Source organism: Cydia splendana, chromosome 10, assembly GCF_910591565.1.
Source record: "Cydia splendana chromosome 10, ilCydSple1.2, whole genome shotgun sequence".
In the NCBI taxonomy this organism is placed as follows: Eukaryota; Metazoa; Arthropoda; class Insecta; order Lepidoptera; family Tortricidae; genus Cydia; species Cydia splendana.
In genome coordinates, this window is record NC_085969.1 from 18,766,044 (window position 1) to 18,784,670 (window position 18,627).

At 39.6% G+C, this 18,627-nt stretch overlaps 1 protein-coding gene across 1 annotated transcript in view; it reads left to right on the forward strand.

Annotated features, from left to right (window-relative positions):
* The first annotated feature begins 5,850 nt into the window (after window positions 1-5,850).
* LOC134794463 (sodium-dependent transporter bedraggled) overlaps window positions 5,851-18,627 on the forward strand; it is a 51,733-nt gene continuing 38,956 nt past the window's right edge. Inside the window, exons 1-8 of the mRNA XM_063766280.1 lie at window positions 5,851-6,017; window positions 6,734-7,757; window positions 9,390-9,562; window positions 11,379-11,618; window positions 12,921-13,111; window positions 13,942-14,079; window positions 16,110-16,344; window positions 18,100-18,320. Of these exons, the coding sequence (XP_063622350.1) occupies window positions 5,981-6,017; window positions 6,734-7,757; window positions 9,390-9,562; window positions 11,379-11,618; window positions 12,921-13,111; window positions 13,942-14,079; window positions 16,110-16,344; window positions 18,100-18,320 (2,259 nt within the window). The 5' untranslated portion in view covers window positions 5,851-5,980. The remainder of the gene's footprint in view (window positions 6,018-6,733; window positions 7,758-9,389; window positions 9,563-11,378; window positions 11,619-12,920; window positions 13,112-13,941; window positions 14,080-16,109; window positions 16,345-18,099; window positions 18,321-18,627) is intronic.

The window sequence follows — 18,627 nt, forward strand, 5'->3', positions numbered from 1 at the left end:
TACAGCAAGGTGGGCCTCATTGTTAATCGTACACTCAACAAAAGTGGCAACAGTGACAGCTCGCTGAGACGGGATCTCATGTCATATTCATTCTGTATGTTCTCTGTCACTCTGTCACGTTCATTTCATTCGCCAATAAGAAGTTAACCACTCAATTTTATTTTCATTCAGTATCGTTCACTCATCTCACTCACCAAGTCACCACTCACACTCACACTCAGTCAGGAGAAAATGTCGAAGTAAATGTGACACTGTGTGCTTTAATTTTATTTAATTGAATGCATCTTCGTTAAGAAAAGGTGTTAAATCATCAGATCATCACAAAACTTCTAAACAAATAAGATCACAATTTATGCTATAAGAATTTCAAAAGCATTCGAATTTATCAAGTGTTGTGTTATGAATAAGAAATACTGCTTCGTGGGTAAATGTCGTTAAACATCAAGAAACAAGTGCTAATAAGGATATTCTGGTAAATAAATTTCGTATATTTTTGAATAAAGAACTGCTTGCGGTCGTTACTATGGCCTAACGTAAAAAAGTTGACGGGACAGTTACTTTTGTAAAATCGTAACATTCGTAACCAATTCACCATTCCCTATTGTTTAAAAGCCTTAAGTTACCGTATATTTGAATGAAAATTAGGTTACTGCTAATCTAAACAAGTAATTAAACATATTCTCGTAGACGATGACAATAAACACGTTATGTTGTGAAGTTATTTTCTTTTAACGCATGGGCAGCTTATCTTTTGTTTCTTGCAGTAATGATATCGTTACGAAACTGTTATCTTTTCGTTACTTCACTGTTATGTGCAATTGAAATTTTAGTCGCGCAGTAACATAATTTTTATTTTGTAACTTTAAATGTTTTACCGTTACTAACATTTTTTTAAATTTACGTTGAACATCTGGAAGTTGGTAAAAGTTTAAGTTTTTATTTCTGTTCATAGATAGGTACAGTCAGCAGCAGAAGTTGCTAAGCGGGCAATGTGTTCAAAATTACCTTGACACACTCCTATTCTCTTAACAATAAAGTTGTGCCAAGATCATTTTGAACACCTAGCCCGCTTAGCAACTTCTGCTGACTGTAGATACTTAACATTGCAAGTTTGTATGACATCTATTGTTGTTCTAAGTACACTTTATTGTAAACATAAAATTACCAATTATACTTAAGTCACTTCCGTAAGTTAAAATATTTACTCCACACTTCGAAATGTGAATAACCTCAATCTCCCAGGCATAATTCATGTGCAATTTGCATGAAATGTGTGTTCATTTGTGTAATATTGCAACAGTGAGAGTTGAGCGGTTAGTGAACACCTCCAGCGGGTGCTTGGCACTGAAAATGGTGTCATTTGCAATACAAAATGAACCCACCTAGCGGGTTCTTCACAGTGAATGTGTTAAAAAAGAACATAAATAATCTGTTTTAATTAAAGAAATAAGGCAATGTTTAACGATACTTATTAATTCTAATTCATATTTTACCAAGAATGAGAATCTACATATAAACAAGTAAATATTTTCCACAATTAAATTAACATTTAAATTTAAAATAAAAAAAAATAGCTTTTTGGTATTTTCCCCATGATCTAAAACAATTGAATGAAAATGTTAGTTATAAATAGTAAATAAATAAATAAATATTAGGGGACATCTTACACAGATAAACCTAGCACCAAACTAAGCCAAGCTTGTACTATGGCTGCTAGGCGACAATATTATTATTATTTGTCTGTCTTTCCATATCTCGGGACCATGGGGTCCCGGACCTTTGGGAGGCGTGCATGGGGCCGAAGCCAACAGTGCAGAGGCCCTTTAAGACAAATTAATCTAAAGGCAAGGGATACACGTGGCGGATACCATCCCCGAACGCACAATATGATACATCCGGAGATGGTCCCCGCCAGGTGCAAAGACTATTGCAGTGCAGCACTTTTGTGCTGCGATAGGAACTAAGGTCATAGGCTATAGATTTGAATGTTGGATGGACTGGATATCGGGCTATGGGAGGAGACTAGCGGACACCTGCCGTGACAATCAGTCTCAAAATTGTATGAGACAGGTGGTGACTCGCCAACTCATTGAGTGGGCCCCGCAATGGCCGCACGAACAGTGCGACAACAGGGCAACACTTTGAAGTGGCTGTGAGATTGTCGAGAGGTGAGTCTGCGGTAGCCAGATCCCGGTAATCCGTTCAGCAGGCCGCCGGCGTTATGACATTTTACACTTCCAACCTGGAGCATAGGTCCCGCTCTTGCGACTCCACTCTGGCCGGCCGGTGAAGGCAAGCACAGAGGCGAGGGCCAGATGACAGAGCCCTCTGGATTAGGGGTCCGCGGTGTCGCCACTCACCGTCAGCTCGCCACAAGCTGCCCCCGCGGGGTTATTATTATTATTATTAAAGCCTTTCTTATACGAACTGTTAACATTTCATTTAACAATTATAATTTTATGTATGTATATTTCTATATGCATGTTCGTAAGGTCTTTTTGACCTAGGCCTCTTCCGAATCGCCTTTTTCTAATATATTTAAATATAGTGAATAGAATCAGGCGTTACTTTGCGGAAATCCATACTAATTAAAACCAAAATATTACTTTGCTAATCCGCGACAAGATAACGTGCTAGTCAATCAGTGCTAACCCGTTATACTTACTTGCGTATTTTTACATGCAATTAATATTCCCACCCTCCCACCGCAAAAATAAATACGCAAATAAATATAACAAACCACCACCAAAAGAATAAACCTCGACACGTGTTTCGCCTCTCTACGAGGCATCCTCAGGAGTTGTTGTTCAAAATTTACCGTAAGCCTACACATACCGATACAGTTATCCCGGCTTCTTCCACGCATCCGTGGCAGCATAAGTTGGCTGCTTTTCATTGTTATGTGCATAGAATGTTGACTGTGCCTCTTTCTGATGAACACTATCAGATTGAATTAAATAATATTTATCACTTAGCAGTTTCGAATGGTTACGATAAGTCTGTTGTGGATGGTATCATCAGGAAAAAGCGGAATAGTATGGTCAACACTATGTTGTATGCGGCACGATCCTCTGAACCGATTAAGAAATATAAAGCGAGCATAACTTATGTTGGCAAGTTGTCTGATGCAATTTACAAAATTTTGAAGTCTAACGACATTCCTGTGGCCTTTAAGACAAATAATACTTTGCACTCGAAGCTTTGCAATGGCAAAGATAAGATCGAGAATGGGAAAAAGTCTGGAGTTTATAAGCTTACCTGTGACGATTGCAATAAAGTGTATGTGGGGCAAACGGGCCGTAGTTTCACTACTAGGTATAAAGAGCATGTTGCGTCATATAGACATAACCATCCAGAGAAGTCCAATTTTGCAAAGCACTTATTAGATACAGGTCACACTTTATCTGAGAATCATTCTTTTGATATTTTACATGTTTGCGAAAAGGGATTGCGTTTGGGTGTTCTGGAACAACTGGAAATAATTAGGTACAACAATAGGGGCATGATTCTTAACGAACAATTGAATGTTGCGTCATCGCCGTTATTACGAATTTTTCCATCTCACTCACACTTGCACGGTAGGGGGAGTGGTCAAGGTATAAATATGGCCGACCATTCTAGACAGGTCATTCCGTTGCCGGGCGTCAGACCGTCAACAACTCCTGAGGATGCCTCGTAGAGAGGCGAAACACGTGTCGAGGTTTATTCTTTTGGTGGTGGTTTGTTATATTTATTTGCGTATTTATTTTTGCGGTGGGAGGGTGGGAATATTAATTGCATGTAAAAATACGCAAGTAAGTATAACGGGTTAGCACTGATTGACTAGCACGTTATCTTGTCGCGGATTAGCAAAGTAATATTTTGGTTTTAATATTTAAATATATTAAATATATTAAGCGACAATATACTATACTTAATATAGATAAATACATACTTATGCAGGGTGATTTCGGGGTCGTGGAGCAAGAGAGCCAGACATCATACAGAATCCAAAGATGAGCCTAATGATGTTGTTAATTATTGTTTATCATCGATAATGATGATTATTTTCCAGATGACAAGTAGGAAAAAACATTTTTGCATACAATTTGGTGACCCTACTCAATGTGACGTCTTATCGCTTTCCATACAGCGTACGTCAAAAGTCATAGGCTGACCATAATTACTTAGTATAACATTAATTTTACTTGAAAAATAAGAATAATTAAAGTAATTATCTTTTAATCAAATACTACCATATGATAATGTGGATCATTTACAGAGTCAGAAAAAGTGGTTCTGGATCACGACCCAGAAATCACCCTGTATACATACATTACAACCATGACTCAGGAACAAATATCTGTGTTATCACACAAATAAATGCCCACTAGGCCAGACCAAAGTTTAAGTTAGATTTAAATTTAAAACAAATGATAAGCATCATTATTTTAGGTATTTTCCCAATGATCTCAAACAAATGAATATTATTGAGCAATTAACAATTACAGGTACATTTGAATGTAAATATGAAGGTAGTTAGGGTAGTTCATAATTTGTATATTAATTGTTATTTGAATTGGAAGGAAAAGCTAAGGTCAAGGATTTGAATAGAAAGTCATAAAAAAGGAAAAATCTCAGCTCCAATCGTAAAATCAGGCAGATCGTGAAATTCCTAGGCATATTGCGAAGCGTGAAAATCCTTGCCTCATTCCCTGGGTCGACGGGCTCCTATTTCTGGACAGTTTGCCCTTTGGGCATCTTAAGCGACCTAACGAATCTACCCTACCTATCTATTGGTTTAATGCGACTACCGTACCGTCAAAACATTAAACAGGAACTATACGATCGGCCGCCGCCATATATGAGGGTAGATTCAAAACTGTCAAAAGCCAATTCTATTCAAATGGTGAGCTATTTATTTGTTTTGTTATAATGGCTATTGTCAGTGATAAACAAGATACGTAATCAGGGCTTTGCTATAATGTCCAGAGACATTATCAACAACAGATTATGACATGGCGATTGTGACTCACAGACAAAGATGGATAAATAATATAGACTGCTAACGTCCAAAGTAGTTCGCATAAATAAAATTAATAAAAATAAAAAAGCCTTTTATTTCTGGGTAGCAATATAAATATAAAATATTTTCAAACTTATATGTAGAGAATAAAAAATCACACCAGAACCCTCTTTATGGCTATAGGCCTCTTCCAGAATTATCCACCTCTCTTGATCTTGGGCCTCCCATATCCAGTTCCCCATACAATCATAAAAATATGACCTACTGCTGGGTAGTGGCACAGCTCTTGTATAAGATTGTTCTGGCTATATAATCAGGGGCCAATGTATCCGGGATGTCACACACATGCCTTTACAAGATGTACATGGTTACCTCACAATATTTTCTTTTATTTACAAAAATGATGAAATGTTGACTTTTTTTAGGAACATTATTATTTATTACTAAAAAAAATTCATTTAATTTTTATTTTGCATTGAAGATATAAACACTAACCTAGCTAATACAGTCACCAATTCCTAAAATTTTATTTTAGGAAATTACCTGACGTTCCTAAATTGTGCTGACACCTTTTGTCAAAGCATAGGGAACTAATATTCTATATCAGAGGTGCAAAATCTTTTTTCTTGTAGACCACTTTCAAAGTTTGACAACCGTGGACGCCCTGCTGCTACATTTCTAATATTTCACCCAACTTTTCACCCAACTCCAATTTTTTTTCCACGTCAACGTGGACCCCGTCTGTGCTCCCATGGACCCCTAGGTGTCCACCTGGACCACTTTGGGAACCTCTATATGTCCATTTTGTCTGTACTTTGCGAGTCTTAGTAATTACCTAGTCCCTCATCACTACATAAGCTACATATCTTAAACTGCCATGGCTATGCTAATAACCACCTCTCCCCCAGGGCACTAATTGTACCTATTAGAGGCTTAATTCATATGTAGATATGTTTCCAATGCAAACACTTCAACATGTACAAACTGTGGAAAATTGTCTCGACTAAATACTGTGCGTACACATTTGGGATTTGTGTAGTGTGAAGGTTTTGTGTAGGATTGTGTGAAGGTTGTGTTTTAGAAGATATGTGCTTCTGCTAGTAGTGCACTAGTGTTACAAGTACTAGTGTGGAATGGGGTTGGCCGGTCGAAGTTGTTAGCAGATGGCGCCAGCATAGCTTGCCCTGTCAAAGGGTAAAAACGGGACCCTATTGCTAATAAAAAAATAAAAAATAAAAATTGTTTATTTCGGGCTTTTAGCCCATAATACACTGATACAAATTACACACATAGAACAAGTTATACACTTAAACGACACAATGGCATACTATATAGTATACACAATCGATTATAGAAGACTCCTCTGTCCGTCTGTCTGTCATCAGAGCTGTATCTCATGAACTCTGATAGTGAGACTGTTGAAATTTTCACAGATGATGTATTTCTGTTGCCGCTATAACAACAAGTACTAAAAAATACGGAACCCTCGGTGGGCGAGTCCGACTCGCACTTGTCCGGTTTTTTTTAAATAGAATTTTATGCCCTGGATGCCAGCCCTTTAAGCCAAATCTCATAGAATAGAACTCAACTAGACAGGGGCTAGCTATGATGGCGCCATCTATGCAAACCTTTGACAGTTGCCAACCCCATTGAAAGTTTTTATCCCCATACAACTTCCTGGATAGTTGGTTGTGATTTTTTTTTTAGTGAACCATTTCTTTGTTTCAGGGTTAACACCAAAACGAGCGGGTTATGACTTAGGCCATGCTATAAAGATGGAAGTGATCAACATAGATGAGGGCCGCTATGAGCAGAGAGACCTTTTACCAAGCAGTAGCGGTTCAAACAGCTCTAGCATTACCGAAAGCAACTACAGCAGTGAGCAATCAAGCGATGACCTGGACAAGTCAGATGAAGAAGACTTGAGAGAAGACCTACAGAAAACTATTAGAGAATGCTACAAATCTGATTTAAACTTCACATCACAATCTAAAAACATCACAAATGACGAAGAGTTCCAAGCTACAGCGCTATGTCAATTTATGGATATATTGAATGACTTAGATGAAGTTTTAGACAAATCTCTGCTTGCATGTCTTGACGATGGAGCTAAAAATTATGATAGCGATGAAGGAGACCTTATTTGTAAGATTAAAGAGTGCATTGGGGATGCTGGACATTCCGACGATGCACACTGTTCCATTGATGATAATGCTCAAGTAGTAACTGCAAGTATACCTAACCAAGAAGTAATTTCTAACATTCCTGAAAGACCTATTGCGCTCGGTCGCTCTAAAAGCTTTACAGAACTGTCTGGGAATCATAGAGAAGTCCCATTAGAACGTGCAGACACGACAAATGACAACTTAAGAAGTTCAATGCGTCGTCTCGACCCAATAGTACTGCCAGCTATATCGGCTGAGGAATCTGAACCGTTAACATTACCTGTGATCTTATTTTTGGAGCATCATGTGAATTTGAGGCCGACCAGTGCTCCGATACAGTTACAAGTGACAGCGGCTAATTTAAGCAGTGACGGGGCTTCAGGGCCTTTGATAGTTGGTCGTAGGGCTTTGCTTATGAACCGGGCTTTAAGTCTGCCGTCGCCGGGAGATAGTGATGTTACTGGGGACTGGGCGGGGAGGAGCGCGAGGAGTACGGCGCGGAGCTCGAGCTCTTCGAGTGACTCTAGTGAGAGCTTGACCGGGGTCACTGCTGCGGAACAAACTGCTATTGGTGCCACTGAAGAGAGGTAAGTTTGAAAATGTTTAAAAATTCTTAATTATGATACTTAACCTTTCGTATATGTGTGGTGGTCTTTTAGTGGGCTCAAATTCGGTCATGAAAAGCAGAATAAATCATTTTCGAAGTAAATGCAAAAAAATAAATTTGTCAAAATATTCGGTTAAGATCCATAGAGTCGTGGAATGTATTGGGCCCCATACATTCCACGACTCTTCTCTTTCCGCACAGACTCTATAGGTAATAATACATTACGATACAAGTGCGAAAAGTAGGAAATTCACCACGAGTGGGGAGTGGTGTGGTAAACAGTACGGAACCCTCGGTGGGCGAGTCCGACTCGCATTTGTCCGGTTTTTTTCTCTATAGTTTGTTTTTTCGACTTATATGAGAGCAACAAAGCTTGACCGGCAGCTAACCGTTTCTATATCCATACAGCTGTTTTTTCAATCATAACATTATTCAGAGTAACGTAAACCACTAACAAATTACGTCCCTCTATCTGTGTCATCTCATCATAATGACCTTCTGTGGAATCCATTTATTGTCAGCGCTATTATGGTGACCAAACGTTCATTATGATTTAATCGTCCAGTCCTACGTAATCCATATTATTTAACTATTTCACTCTTGGGTTTTCAAACGGTACTTTATAGATAATTTATGATCTTTTTCCTCAAAATCTTAGATACAAGCTATTGTTATACTTAATTACTTTAGACAGATGTACTTAAGAGCCAACGGGAGTGGTCCGTTCTCCATACAAACGTACTTCTCGTTTTCCTCCGTGGTTTTTGAAGCTAGAGCAATGATTTTTTCAACACAGATTAATATTGTCAATATCTGTGTCGGACCGTTTTGCTTTTTTTGATATTTTTGTTAGCCCTTTAAAAATGGCCAAAATGGCCTAATTGACTATGCCGCAATGAGAGGCGTGGCATTCAAAACTGATATCAATTAGCCAAAAAAGCAAAACGGTCCGACACAGATAATTTCATAATCATTTAGATTTCCAAATTTGGTTACGATTGGTTAAGTTTTGGAGGAGGAAACAGAGGAGTACGAAACCTCGATTTTTGAGATTTTTACGCAGGATTTTTCGCCTTGTCCTTATCGCACTACTTTTAGGTGCCGCTTCCGTTAGCGAGACGGGTATATTTACCTAAAATATTTAAAACTCAGCTCCTGTTTCGTCTTAATTACTTTAGACATGCGTAGGTATTATTTATTTGTAATATGAGTGACTAATATGTTTTTCTTACTAACCGAGCACTGTTTATTTGTCAACAGTAATTTTCAAAATTATTATGAATACCGTAAAATGGGGTTATTTTGGATCCGTAATAAAATAGCCCCTATTTGGAGGTCGGGACAGTATTTTATTTTAAAGAGGATTAAATCCCGTATAAAGCTGGCCATACACACTAGGGTATGCCTGTGCAGTTTTGCCAACTGCACAGGTAAAACGTAATGTATGTGGCATTGGACTGCAGTTTTCTAACCAGCTTCGACTGTACAGGCAAACCTGCGCAGGCGTATACCCTAGTGTCAATGAATATTTGTATAACAGTTGTCATAAAGGTCACTTATTTAAATATATAATTTGTCTTATATGGTATTATAAGAACTCATCTTGTTCCAGAAACGAAGAGACTGAAGAGCCGCCGTTCGGCGTGTGGCCACACCGCATGAGCGCCATGCTAGCTTGCCTGAGCTGTACCGTCGGCATATTCAATATCTCCCGCTTCGCAATATTCAGCGTCCATTTCGGAGCTAACTTTATCATACAGTTTCTGATACTGTCACTTTTAATCGGTAAGTAACTAAAGAGCTGCCGTTCGACGTGTTAACTTGTCTGAGCTGCACCGTCTACATATTTAATATCTCCCGCTTCCCAATATTCAGCGTCCATTTCGGAGCTAACTTCACTACACAGTTTCTGATACTGTCACTTTTAATCGGTAAGTAACTAAAGAGCTGCCGTTCGACGTGTTAACTTGTCTGAGCTGCACCGTCTACATATTTAATATCTCCCGCTTCGCAATATTCAGCGTCCATTTCGGAGCCAACTTCATTACACAGTTTCTGATACTGTCACTGTTAATCGGTAAGTAACTAAAGAGCTGCCGTTCGACGTGTTAGTATGCCTGAGCTGCACCGTGGGAATATTCAATATCTTCCACCATACCTATACAGCGTTCACTTTGGAGCCAACTTCACTGTACAGTTTCTGATACTGTCACTTTTAATCAGGATGTGACTAAAGAATTGCCGTTCGACGTGTTAGCTTGTCTGAGATGTACCTTAGGCTTATTCAAAATACATACATATCTCGCTTCGTCCACTTCGGCGCTAACTTCAGTATACACTTCTTAATACTGCCACTGTTGATTGGTAAGTCATTAAAGAGCCGCGGTTCGACGGGTCATCAGGAACCAAATAGAAACTAAAAACAATGAAGCGGTATTTGCTGTCATTCTTATTGTATATTTTAGCTTTATTTCAGTTTGTAGTAACTAAACTTTCTCCCCCTTTACTAGGGTGTTGCTTATTTCGTCGACATTTTGAATTTTCTATGTCTCACCCCCTTAAATTGTTCTCTTTCACTAAAAAACAAATGTGGAATTATTTCAGAATTTTTAATTTCGTTTTAGGGGTCGCTACCGAATTTAGAAAATTTGGATCCTTCATACATGATGATTTTTTTTTTTTTGTGAAACAGTGAGTCAAAGTATATGGAAGCTATTTATATGTAATTCAATACTAGGTATAGTTAATATATATTTTTATATAATTTTTATTCCTGTTTTAGGAGTGCGCACTGCAGAATCAATCTTTAGAAAGCCTAAAACACGCATAATAAGCTTAAAAAAAAATAGTGGTATTATTTTATGGTAAACTGCACATCCCTCTCCTCACCCTGACCCGTTGTCTCATAAAAAAAAACGGAAAAAAAAAACTAAAACAAATTAATCTTGTATGGAGGGTCCAAATTTTCAAAATTCGGTAGACACCCCTAAAACTTAATTGAAAATTCTGAAATAATTCCACTATTGTTTTTTAGTCAAAATAGAACAATTTAAGGGGGTGAGACATAGAAAATTTCAATTTCAACGAAATAAGCAACACCCTACCCTTTACCTTAATTCAGTGTTTTCATGATGCAATATAAGGGCCATTGGCGTCATTGCGCTAGTTTTCGTCCAGCTCTAGTTTATGTCCACATGACGAAATATGAATATAAACCTACATTGCTCCACAAATTTGGACTTCTGCAAGTAGCAAATGATATTTTGCAAGTAGCAAATTAAAAATAAATATCAATTGGGGCATTATCTATGAAAAGGGACAGCGTGTATTTATATCGGAGCATCGTTAATAATGGCGTAAGCGCCATCGACAATAAGGTCCCTTTTCATGGATAACGTCACAATTATTTGCGAATCCGTCAAGTGGACGAAAACTAGAGCATGAATGGAAACTAGCGCAATGACCCTATAAGGCCTTAGTAAGGTCTAAGGTTTGACCTGTATGTTTTTACAAAGGCTTTTGGGGCCACCACAACCCTTTTACCGAGGCTTTGTGACCCAGGGGTCCGAAAAACCTCATTTAATCGCCTCTAAATTTTCAGGTATACCACTATTCACTCTCCACCTCTGCCTCGGCCAAGTCCTGGAGTCAGGCCCCGTAGACATGTGGAGGATATCACCCATTTTCCAAGGAGTCGGAGTCTCCATGCTTATAATGCAGACTGTGACGGGCATATACAGTATTATAGGACTGTCCTGGATTTTCGTGTACTTCAGAGACTCGTTTATAACCGCGAATGATAGATATAAATGGGCGTTGCCACATGAGTTTAATTTTGAAGGTGAGTTGACATTTTTCTTTTCAAGTATAGGTTTAAAGAAAACACTTTGACAGTTTAGGGTGCCTCACATTCGACAGGAATACAAGATTACAGTCGCCATCAGATATATCGGAGCGGCCAAGGTGCTCACAAATATCGGAACACGCCTCTATTGTCAGGGCGTTAGAGCGCGTGTTCAGATATTGTGAACACCTTGGCCGCTCCTATATATCTGATGGCGACTGTACATGCCTCCAGTTCAGTCGCCATCACACATATAGGATGATTTTATTGTTTGAAGTTCTGAACATAGGTACTATTGGAACTATTAGAAGTTAATATGTAGGTCATGCTACTCACACTGAACAATTTGTGAGGTAAATCGCAAAAACGCAAAAAAATGAATACAATATGACGAATCATTATGTCGGTGTTTTCTATGGAACAGCTGATTTTTCTCGGGTTGATTCCATAATAAAAGTTGTCCAGTATGGCCTACATGATAATATTCGCCCATTATAGTGTGGCCAAGTAACAAAATCATCTTGTATAGGAACGGCCATCAGAGTTGCTCAAAAAATGTCTAAACAACGCCTCAATGGTCAAGGCGTTAGAGAGTATGTTCAGATATTTTTGAGCACCTTGGCCTCTCCAATATATCTGACAGTGACTATACTAATTTTACTACGGCATGCTCTCATTGTTTTCTCATTGTTTCCATTCTGGATTCTGCCGCTTCTGCCTGACGTTCGACGAAACAGGAAACGTTCGAAGGTCAGCTAGGCGGCAGTCAATTTGCTCAATTGATTTTTTTTCTAGTGCAGTCAATTTACGTAGACAATGATAGTAATTCTATTACTATCCGTTGCAGCGGTTTATTGGAAAGATGCATTCATACTTTTTTTTAACTTATATATATCTAAGCTTTGTCAAATCTTGTAAGCTAAATTAGACCCACTTCCAATTATTCTATTGAGCTGAAATTTCACAGACATATGTAAATTGGGTGACAAAGTAATATTATGGTACCATCGAAGTGATCTGATGATGGACACCTAAGTGTTTTTGGGTTTGTTAGAATTGTCACGATGAGTATTAGTTGCCTGTTGAAAGAAAGGTGCATTTGTTATTATGATTTAGAAATTGCTTGCTATCGACATCGTTAGCACTGGTACGTTTTTGCCCCCTAAAAACACCCTCTGCTTATGTGTCCCATGTAGATATGGGCCGAATATTCCGTAATTATTCGGCATATTTTTCAATGTTCGTATTCGGCCGAATTGTCTGTTTTTACTAAATTTACTAAAAACAACTTTCTTTCAGATTCCGGAGGAAAAAACGCTAGTTTCAAAATCCAAGACACATTACCGCAATACTTCCATGCAGAGGTTTTACAAAAGAACCCAGGTTCCAGCGGTCTGGGGACGATCAAGTTCCAAGTGGCGTTTAACCTGGCTGTCGTTTGGATGATTGTGTTCGTGGCGCTTAGTAAAGGACTGCGGTCTTATGGCAAGGTAACGGCCATTTTAGTTTACAATAGTATAATATTTATTCAGGCAACACTTCGTTACGTTACAAAAACACATTAACGGGTATTTTTATTTTAACTTGTACTTTAAAGCGCGACTTTAAGTAGTGTTTCAGTCTGTGCCTAACTTCGAGCAACACCGGCTTCCGACACGTCGGAAGGGAGGAACCCAAGCGATATCTTACCGTACAAATCGTTCTGCCATTTTTTGCGGGGGGAAACGTACAATCCAATCTGTAATGACGACACAAATACATGGAAAATGACACACGTCAAAGACACATCTTGCGATCTTGCACACCTCGATCTCTTTATGTGTACGGATGAGTCACACGCACCGCGCTAGTTGTGTGCATGCCCAGTTGGGCATGTGCTTCGGCAGAGGGGAAATAGTGCGAATGCCGATTGCCGACTCCTTTCCCGGTGTTGCTCGAAGGTGCCTAAGTGCCGGCAATTTGTTTTTTTGTTATTGAGCGTTTCTTTATTTTTTGCCATTATTAAATATTGTGACCTTTTTTGCCACTTTTGTGTTATTTCTACTCAGAATCATGAGCCCTTTCGATCCTAATGGGATAAAAAAATGTCCCAGAGTTTTTTTCCTATTGTGTTACCATTTCCCCATACACTTTGTATGGCGGTAACAAAAAGGAAAGTTTGAAAATGTATGGAAATTTTAGGACACTTTTTCTCCTATAATGATGAAAACGGCTCGCGATCCTGACTAGAAATAACACATAAGTGGCAAGAAAGGTCAAAATATATAAAATGGCAAAAAAATAAAAGAAACGCTCTTTTATACTAGTATATCTGTTGCAGGCAGTCTACATGCTCATATTCCTACCAATGTGCGGCACGCTGGTCCTCTGCACTAAGTTACTGACGCTCATTCCTTACGACTCTGTTACCAATATCTTCTCCGAGACCGACTGGAGTGAATTCTTCAAAAACGGCCATGTAAGTACATTTATTCTTTCGAATGCCGGAACGTGGATCCACGCAGTAGGTATTGAATTCTAATTAATTCATAATTAGAGTTCAATACCTACTAACGTGGATCCGAGTTCCGGCATTCAAGAGGCGATAGAGTGAAGCGAGGTCTTAGAATTAACTAGAAGTGGTCCAAATAATTTTTAGGGTTCCGTACCCAAAGGGTAAAAACGGGACCCTATTACTAAGACTCCACTGTCCGTCTATCTGTCCGTTTGTCTGTCTGTCACCAGGCTGTAACTCATGAACCGAGATAGCTAGACAATTCAAATGTACACAGATGATGTATTTCTGTTCAGATGTGTTCCGCACAGATGATGTGTTCCACTATGAGAGCAAATACTAAAGAGTACGGAACTCTCGGTGGGCGAGTCCGAATAGCACTTGGCCGTTTTTTTTTAGATAATATATTCAGTATTCTTGGTTCAATTTTGATGAAATTTGACAGGATTCAGGGATATACAATGAATAAAAGTGGAAATATTATTTATTGCATATTGCCGGTGTAACTCGAGAGTCGAGACTCGAGGTCTCTGTTTGGAATAAACTATTTGCCTATTCTATTATTTCCATTCATTGTCTGACTAAATACTTCACGGGTGTGACATAACTGTTATACATACAATTACTCGTAGTTTAGTTTCAATATATTTGATTTTCTGCCTTAACATCATATTCATAAAGTCTATAATAGCTACTTTTAGCGGTGTTTTAAAACAAGGCTGTGTTTTATTTAGTGTGTTGAAGAATTATGGTAATTTTAACATTAACAATCGCTGGGCCTTGTGACAATTAACATACTATTGTGACATAATAGACATTCGGTATACTTGGTCCAGTTTTAGTTAATATGTGCAAAAAGAATAGATAGTATAGAGGGGTCCTGTCATTGTAAATTTTGTAGTCACTGTAAATTTACTGCCATCTATCGACACACGACTAAAACTCAAAATGAAAACGTATAAAGTTATCAAAAAATGTATATATATATGGATAAATGATTTTATTATTTTTATATCATTTGATCCATGTTCATTCACTGATATCTATGTGTTAAAATTGTTAAATATGAAACGGTGTCGTCACGCCATCTAGCCGAGGATAGGCTAAAGGTGTGTGCGGCATCTATTCGAGAATGACTTTTACTTGAATTCCGAGGCACGTTTTTTCCTTAGACTTTATTCGTCTTATACGAAGTTACATATGTCTTTGATATGTGTATTGTCGTCAAGGTGAACGAAACAGATGGACTTTTACTTTATTTGAACAATACTGTAATTGTTGTTAAATAGTTTCTATTGTTTTAGTCTATGTAATATCTAATGCGGTAGGATTTACATTGAATAATAAACATGATAGGTACAATGCTATATGTATATATATCGAGTTTAATATCGTTTTTTTAGGGTTCCGTACGCAAAGGGTAAAAACGGGGCCCTATTGCTAAGACTCCGCTGACGGTCTGTCCGTCTGTCTATCTGTCACCACTGTCACCAGGCTGTATCTCAAGAACCGTGATAGCTAGACAGTTGAAATTTTCACAGATGATGTATATCTGTTGCCGCTATAACTCGCAATCTCACGTCTCTTCCCATCTCTGCCTCAGTGGAAACTCAGCCTAAGTTGATACTCACAATAGATTTCGCTACTTATAGAGCATTACGGCCCAAATAATCTGGAATTTTCTGGATTCAACGGGCATTATTAGTAATGAACTTTAACCTTTTCGACGCCGTGTCAAACACAAAAGCTGTCACGCGGACGCCACGTCACCGAAGTGTCAAAACTGAAATTGAACTTCATGCATATGCACGTAGGTCTATGCTGCTCTGTGGTCTGTGGCCGATTAATCAGTCTTTGGCGTTGAACCTGTGGTGCGGATATATCGGTCATTGGCGTCCAAAAGGTTAAAGCGCCGTTACAATGGATCACTGCTGGGTCGACGTGGCACTCTAAGGCCCACAACACCCCCAATAATAATAATCCTTTCCCAACAGAGTTGGACCGCAGCCGCCCAAGAAACCTTCCTAACCTGGGGCCTCCTCGGCGCCTGCGTGATGCAGCTAACCTCCCACAAGAACGCCAAGACAAAAAGCAGCAAAGTGCTGCAGAAAGAGAGCGCGTGTATAGTGGCCTTTACGTTCGCCGTGCTACTACTAGCTTCGTTCCTGGCTAATACGTGCGTGCAGATACTGAAGAACTATGGATATGCGTATATACCGGGGAGCTATGGTGAGTCTATAGTACCTACACATGACTAATTTATTCCTGAGGTCTAATACAAACTAGCGTGATGCAGCTAACCTCCGACAAGAACGCCAAGACCAAAAGCAGCAAAGTGCTGCAGAAGGAGAGCGCGTGTATAGTGGCCTTTACATTCGCTGTTCTACTGCTAGCTTCGTTCCTGGCTAATACGTGCGTGCTGATACTGAAGAACTATGGATACGCGTATATACCCGGGAGCTATGGTGAGTTCACTATGTAGCAGCAGGAGAGGGAGAATTAGTGACCGAGTGAGTGGCCGAGCGTGCGCGTAAAGGTAATAGTGAGTGACATAGGGAGCGAGGGACCGGGAGAGTGTGTGAGTGACCGGGTGGGTGGGCGAGCGAGCTAGTGACCGGGAGACTGCGTGAGTGACTGGGATAGTGCGTGCGTGACCGTTACTTTTCGTTAAAACCACACACCCGCTCCGTGTAACAGCGCCACTCGCCAGCTAGTGCACGCCCTTATTGATTATTTTTCAGCAAAATGTACATTGTGGTTACTTGGTTAGACTTACTTTATTCTCCACTTGGTCCGGCGTTGCGGGTAGCGCAGGCTGGCACGGCCCCTTAGCGCATGAATGTGCACCCACAAGGGAAGCGCTACACTCACTCTGAGCCTCTGGCATTTTACGGGCGTCCGCTAGCCGGCACGGTTGCACGGAGCGGGTTAACGAAAAATAGTAGCAACGCTATTTGGCGCGGACTCGTGCGTCGGTTTTTACATCCAATGGCACCCGCGTGCGTGCGCCCGCTCCGTGTACCCGCGTCAGCTAACTACAAACAACACCGGGCTGATTTGGTCGCAATTTTAACAATGACAGACCAAAAATTTGTTTTCTAAATTGACAATTTTGACGTTATGTTCTAAAATTATAAATCAGAATAATTCATGTTTTAAAAGAAACCTTTGCTTACAATTGCTTAGAATATTTATTTCTGAACGATTTGTCATTTCCAAAGAGTATTTAGTCTATAATCAATCACTGAACTCTTCGGAGAGTATAAATAACCTCTAAAAACATATAAATAACACGCCATTTTTGCTGTCATGTCAATGCATACAATACAACAAAATACAATAACAATATTCTCAAAATATTCTAAGCGTGTTCTAGAAATAATTTGACGACATTACGAGTATCTAGTATAGTATTTTTCAAAGAAACTAATAAGGTCGGAATTGACATTGGCTTTGATTGCTAGAGCAATCGAAAAGCTCCTGTGATTAGGTTAAATTCATATCATAGTCATGGATGTAAGTAAAAAGAGGTAGATATGGTACCAGGCGCACGATCGTGAGCCATCAAATATAGGTTCCGGAACCTATATTTAGTTAGTCGTATGGGTGACGCCAACCTGTCAAGTTGTCAAAATCGTTGGATCAAATTTTAGTTTTGTCAACTATGAACGTCACACGTCTACATAAATAAAAGGTCATTGATCATAGTAAAGAAATCATTCATTTGTGAAACAAATCATCATGAATTACTAGTATGAACAGTTTATGTCCCAACATTCGGTAATTCAAAGGGCCACCCTACACTAGCGTCCATCTAGCGTCTCCCGAACGTCGGCGTCTAGCCAACTCTATCGATACTGCTCGACGTAGCGTTGGTGCAACTGCACAACGACGCCATTTTCCATAGTGCTGACTAGACGCAGACGCTCAAAAGACTCTAGTGTGGGGTATCTCTCAGAGTATAAGTGCCTGCCTTTGTTTCAGAAACCGTCGAGTCCACTCAATTCCTCTGGCCCACCTCTGAACCTCTGCCCGGCAAGGTCGTGTCCTTACCCGTTCGCAACCGCGGTCACTACGCCAGTCTAGTCGGAGTCACTGTATGGAAGACGGACAACACAGCGAAGCTGACGCTGAGTGGTTGGCAGCCATTGCAGTTGGCCACGCAAATTGTACCTGCGACTTTAGCTGTTTTACCAGCGAATGTGGTAAGTTTTCTTTAACAAACATATCTGTAAAATCAGTAAATACTTTGGTAAAGTCCCTTCCCGTCCGCAACCGTAATCACTACGCCAGTCTAGTCGGAGTCACTGTCAAGACGGACAACACAGCGAAGCTGACGCTCAGTGGTTGGCAGCCATTGCAGTTGGCCACGCAAATAGTACCTGCTACTTTAGCTGTCTTACCGGCGAGTGTGGTAAGTCTTTAACAAACATATATTTATAAGCCGTTGGTAAGGTCCCGTCAGCAACCGTAACTATGTCAGTCTAGCTCTAGTCGGAGTTACTTATAGCT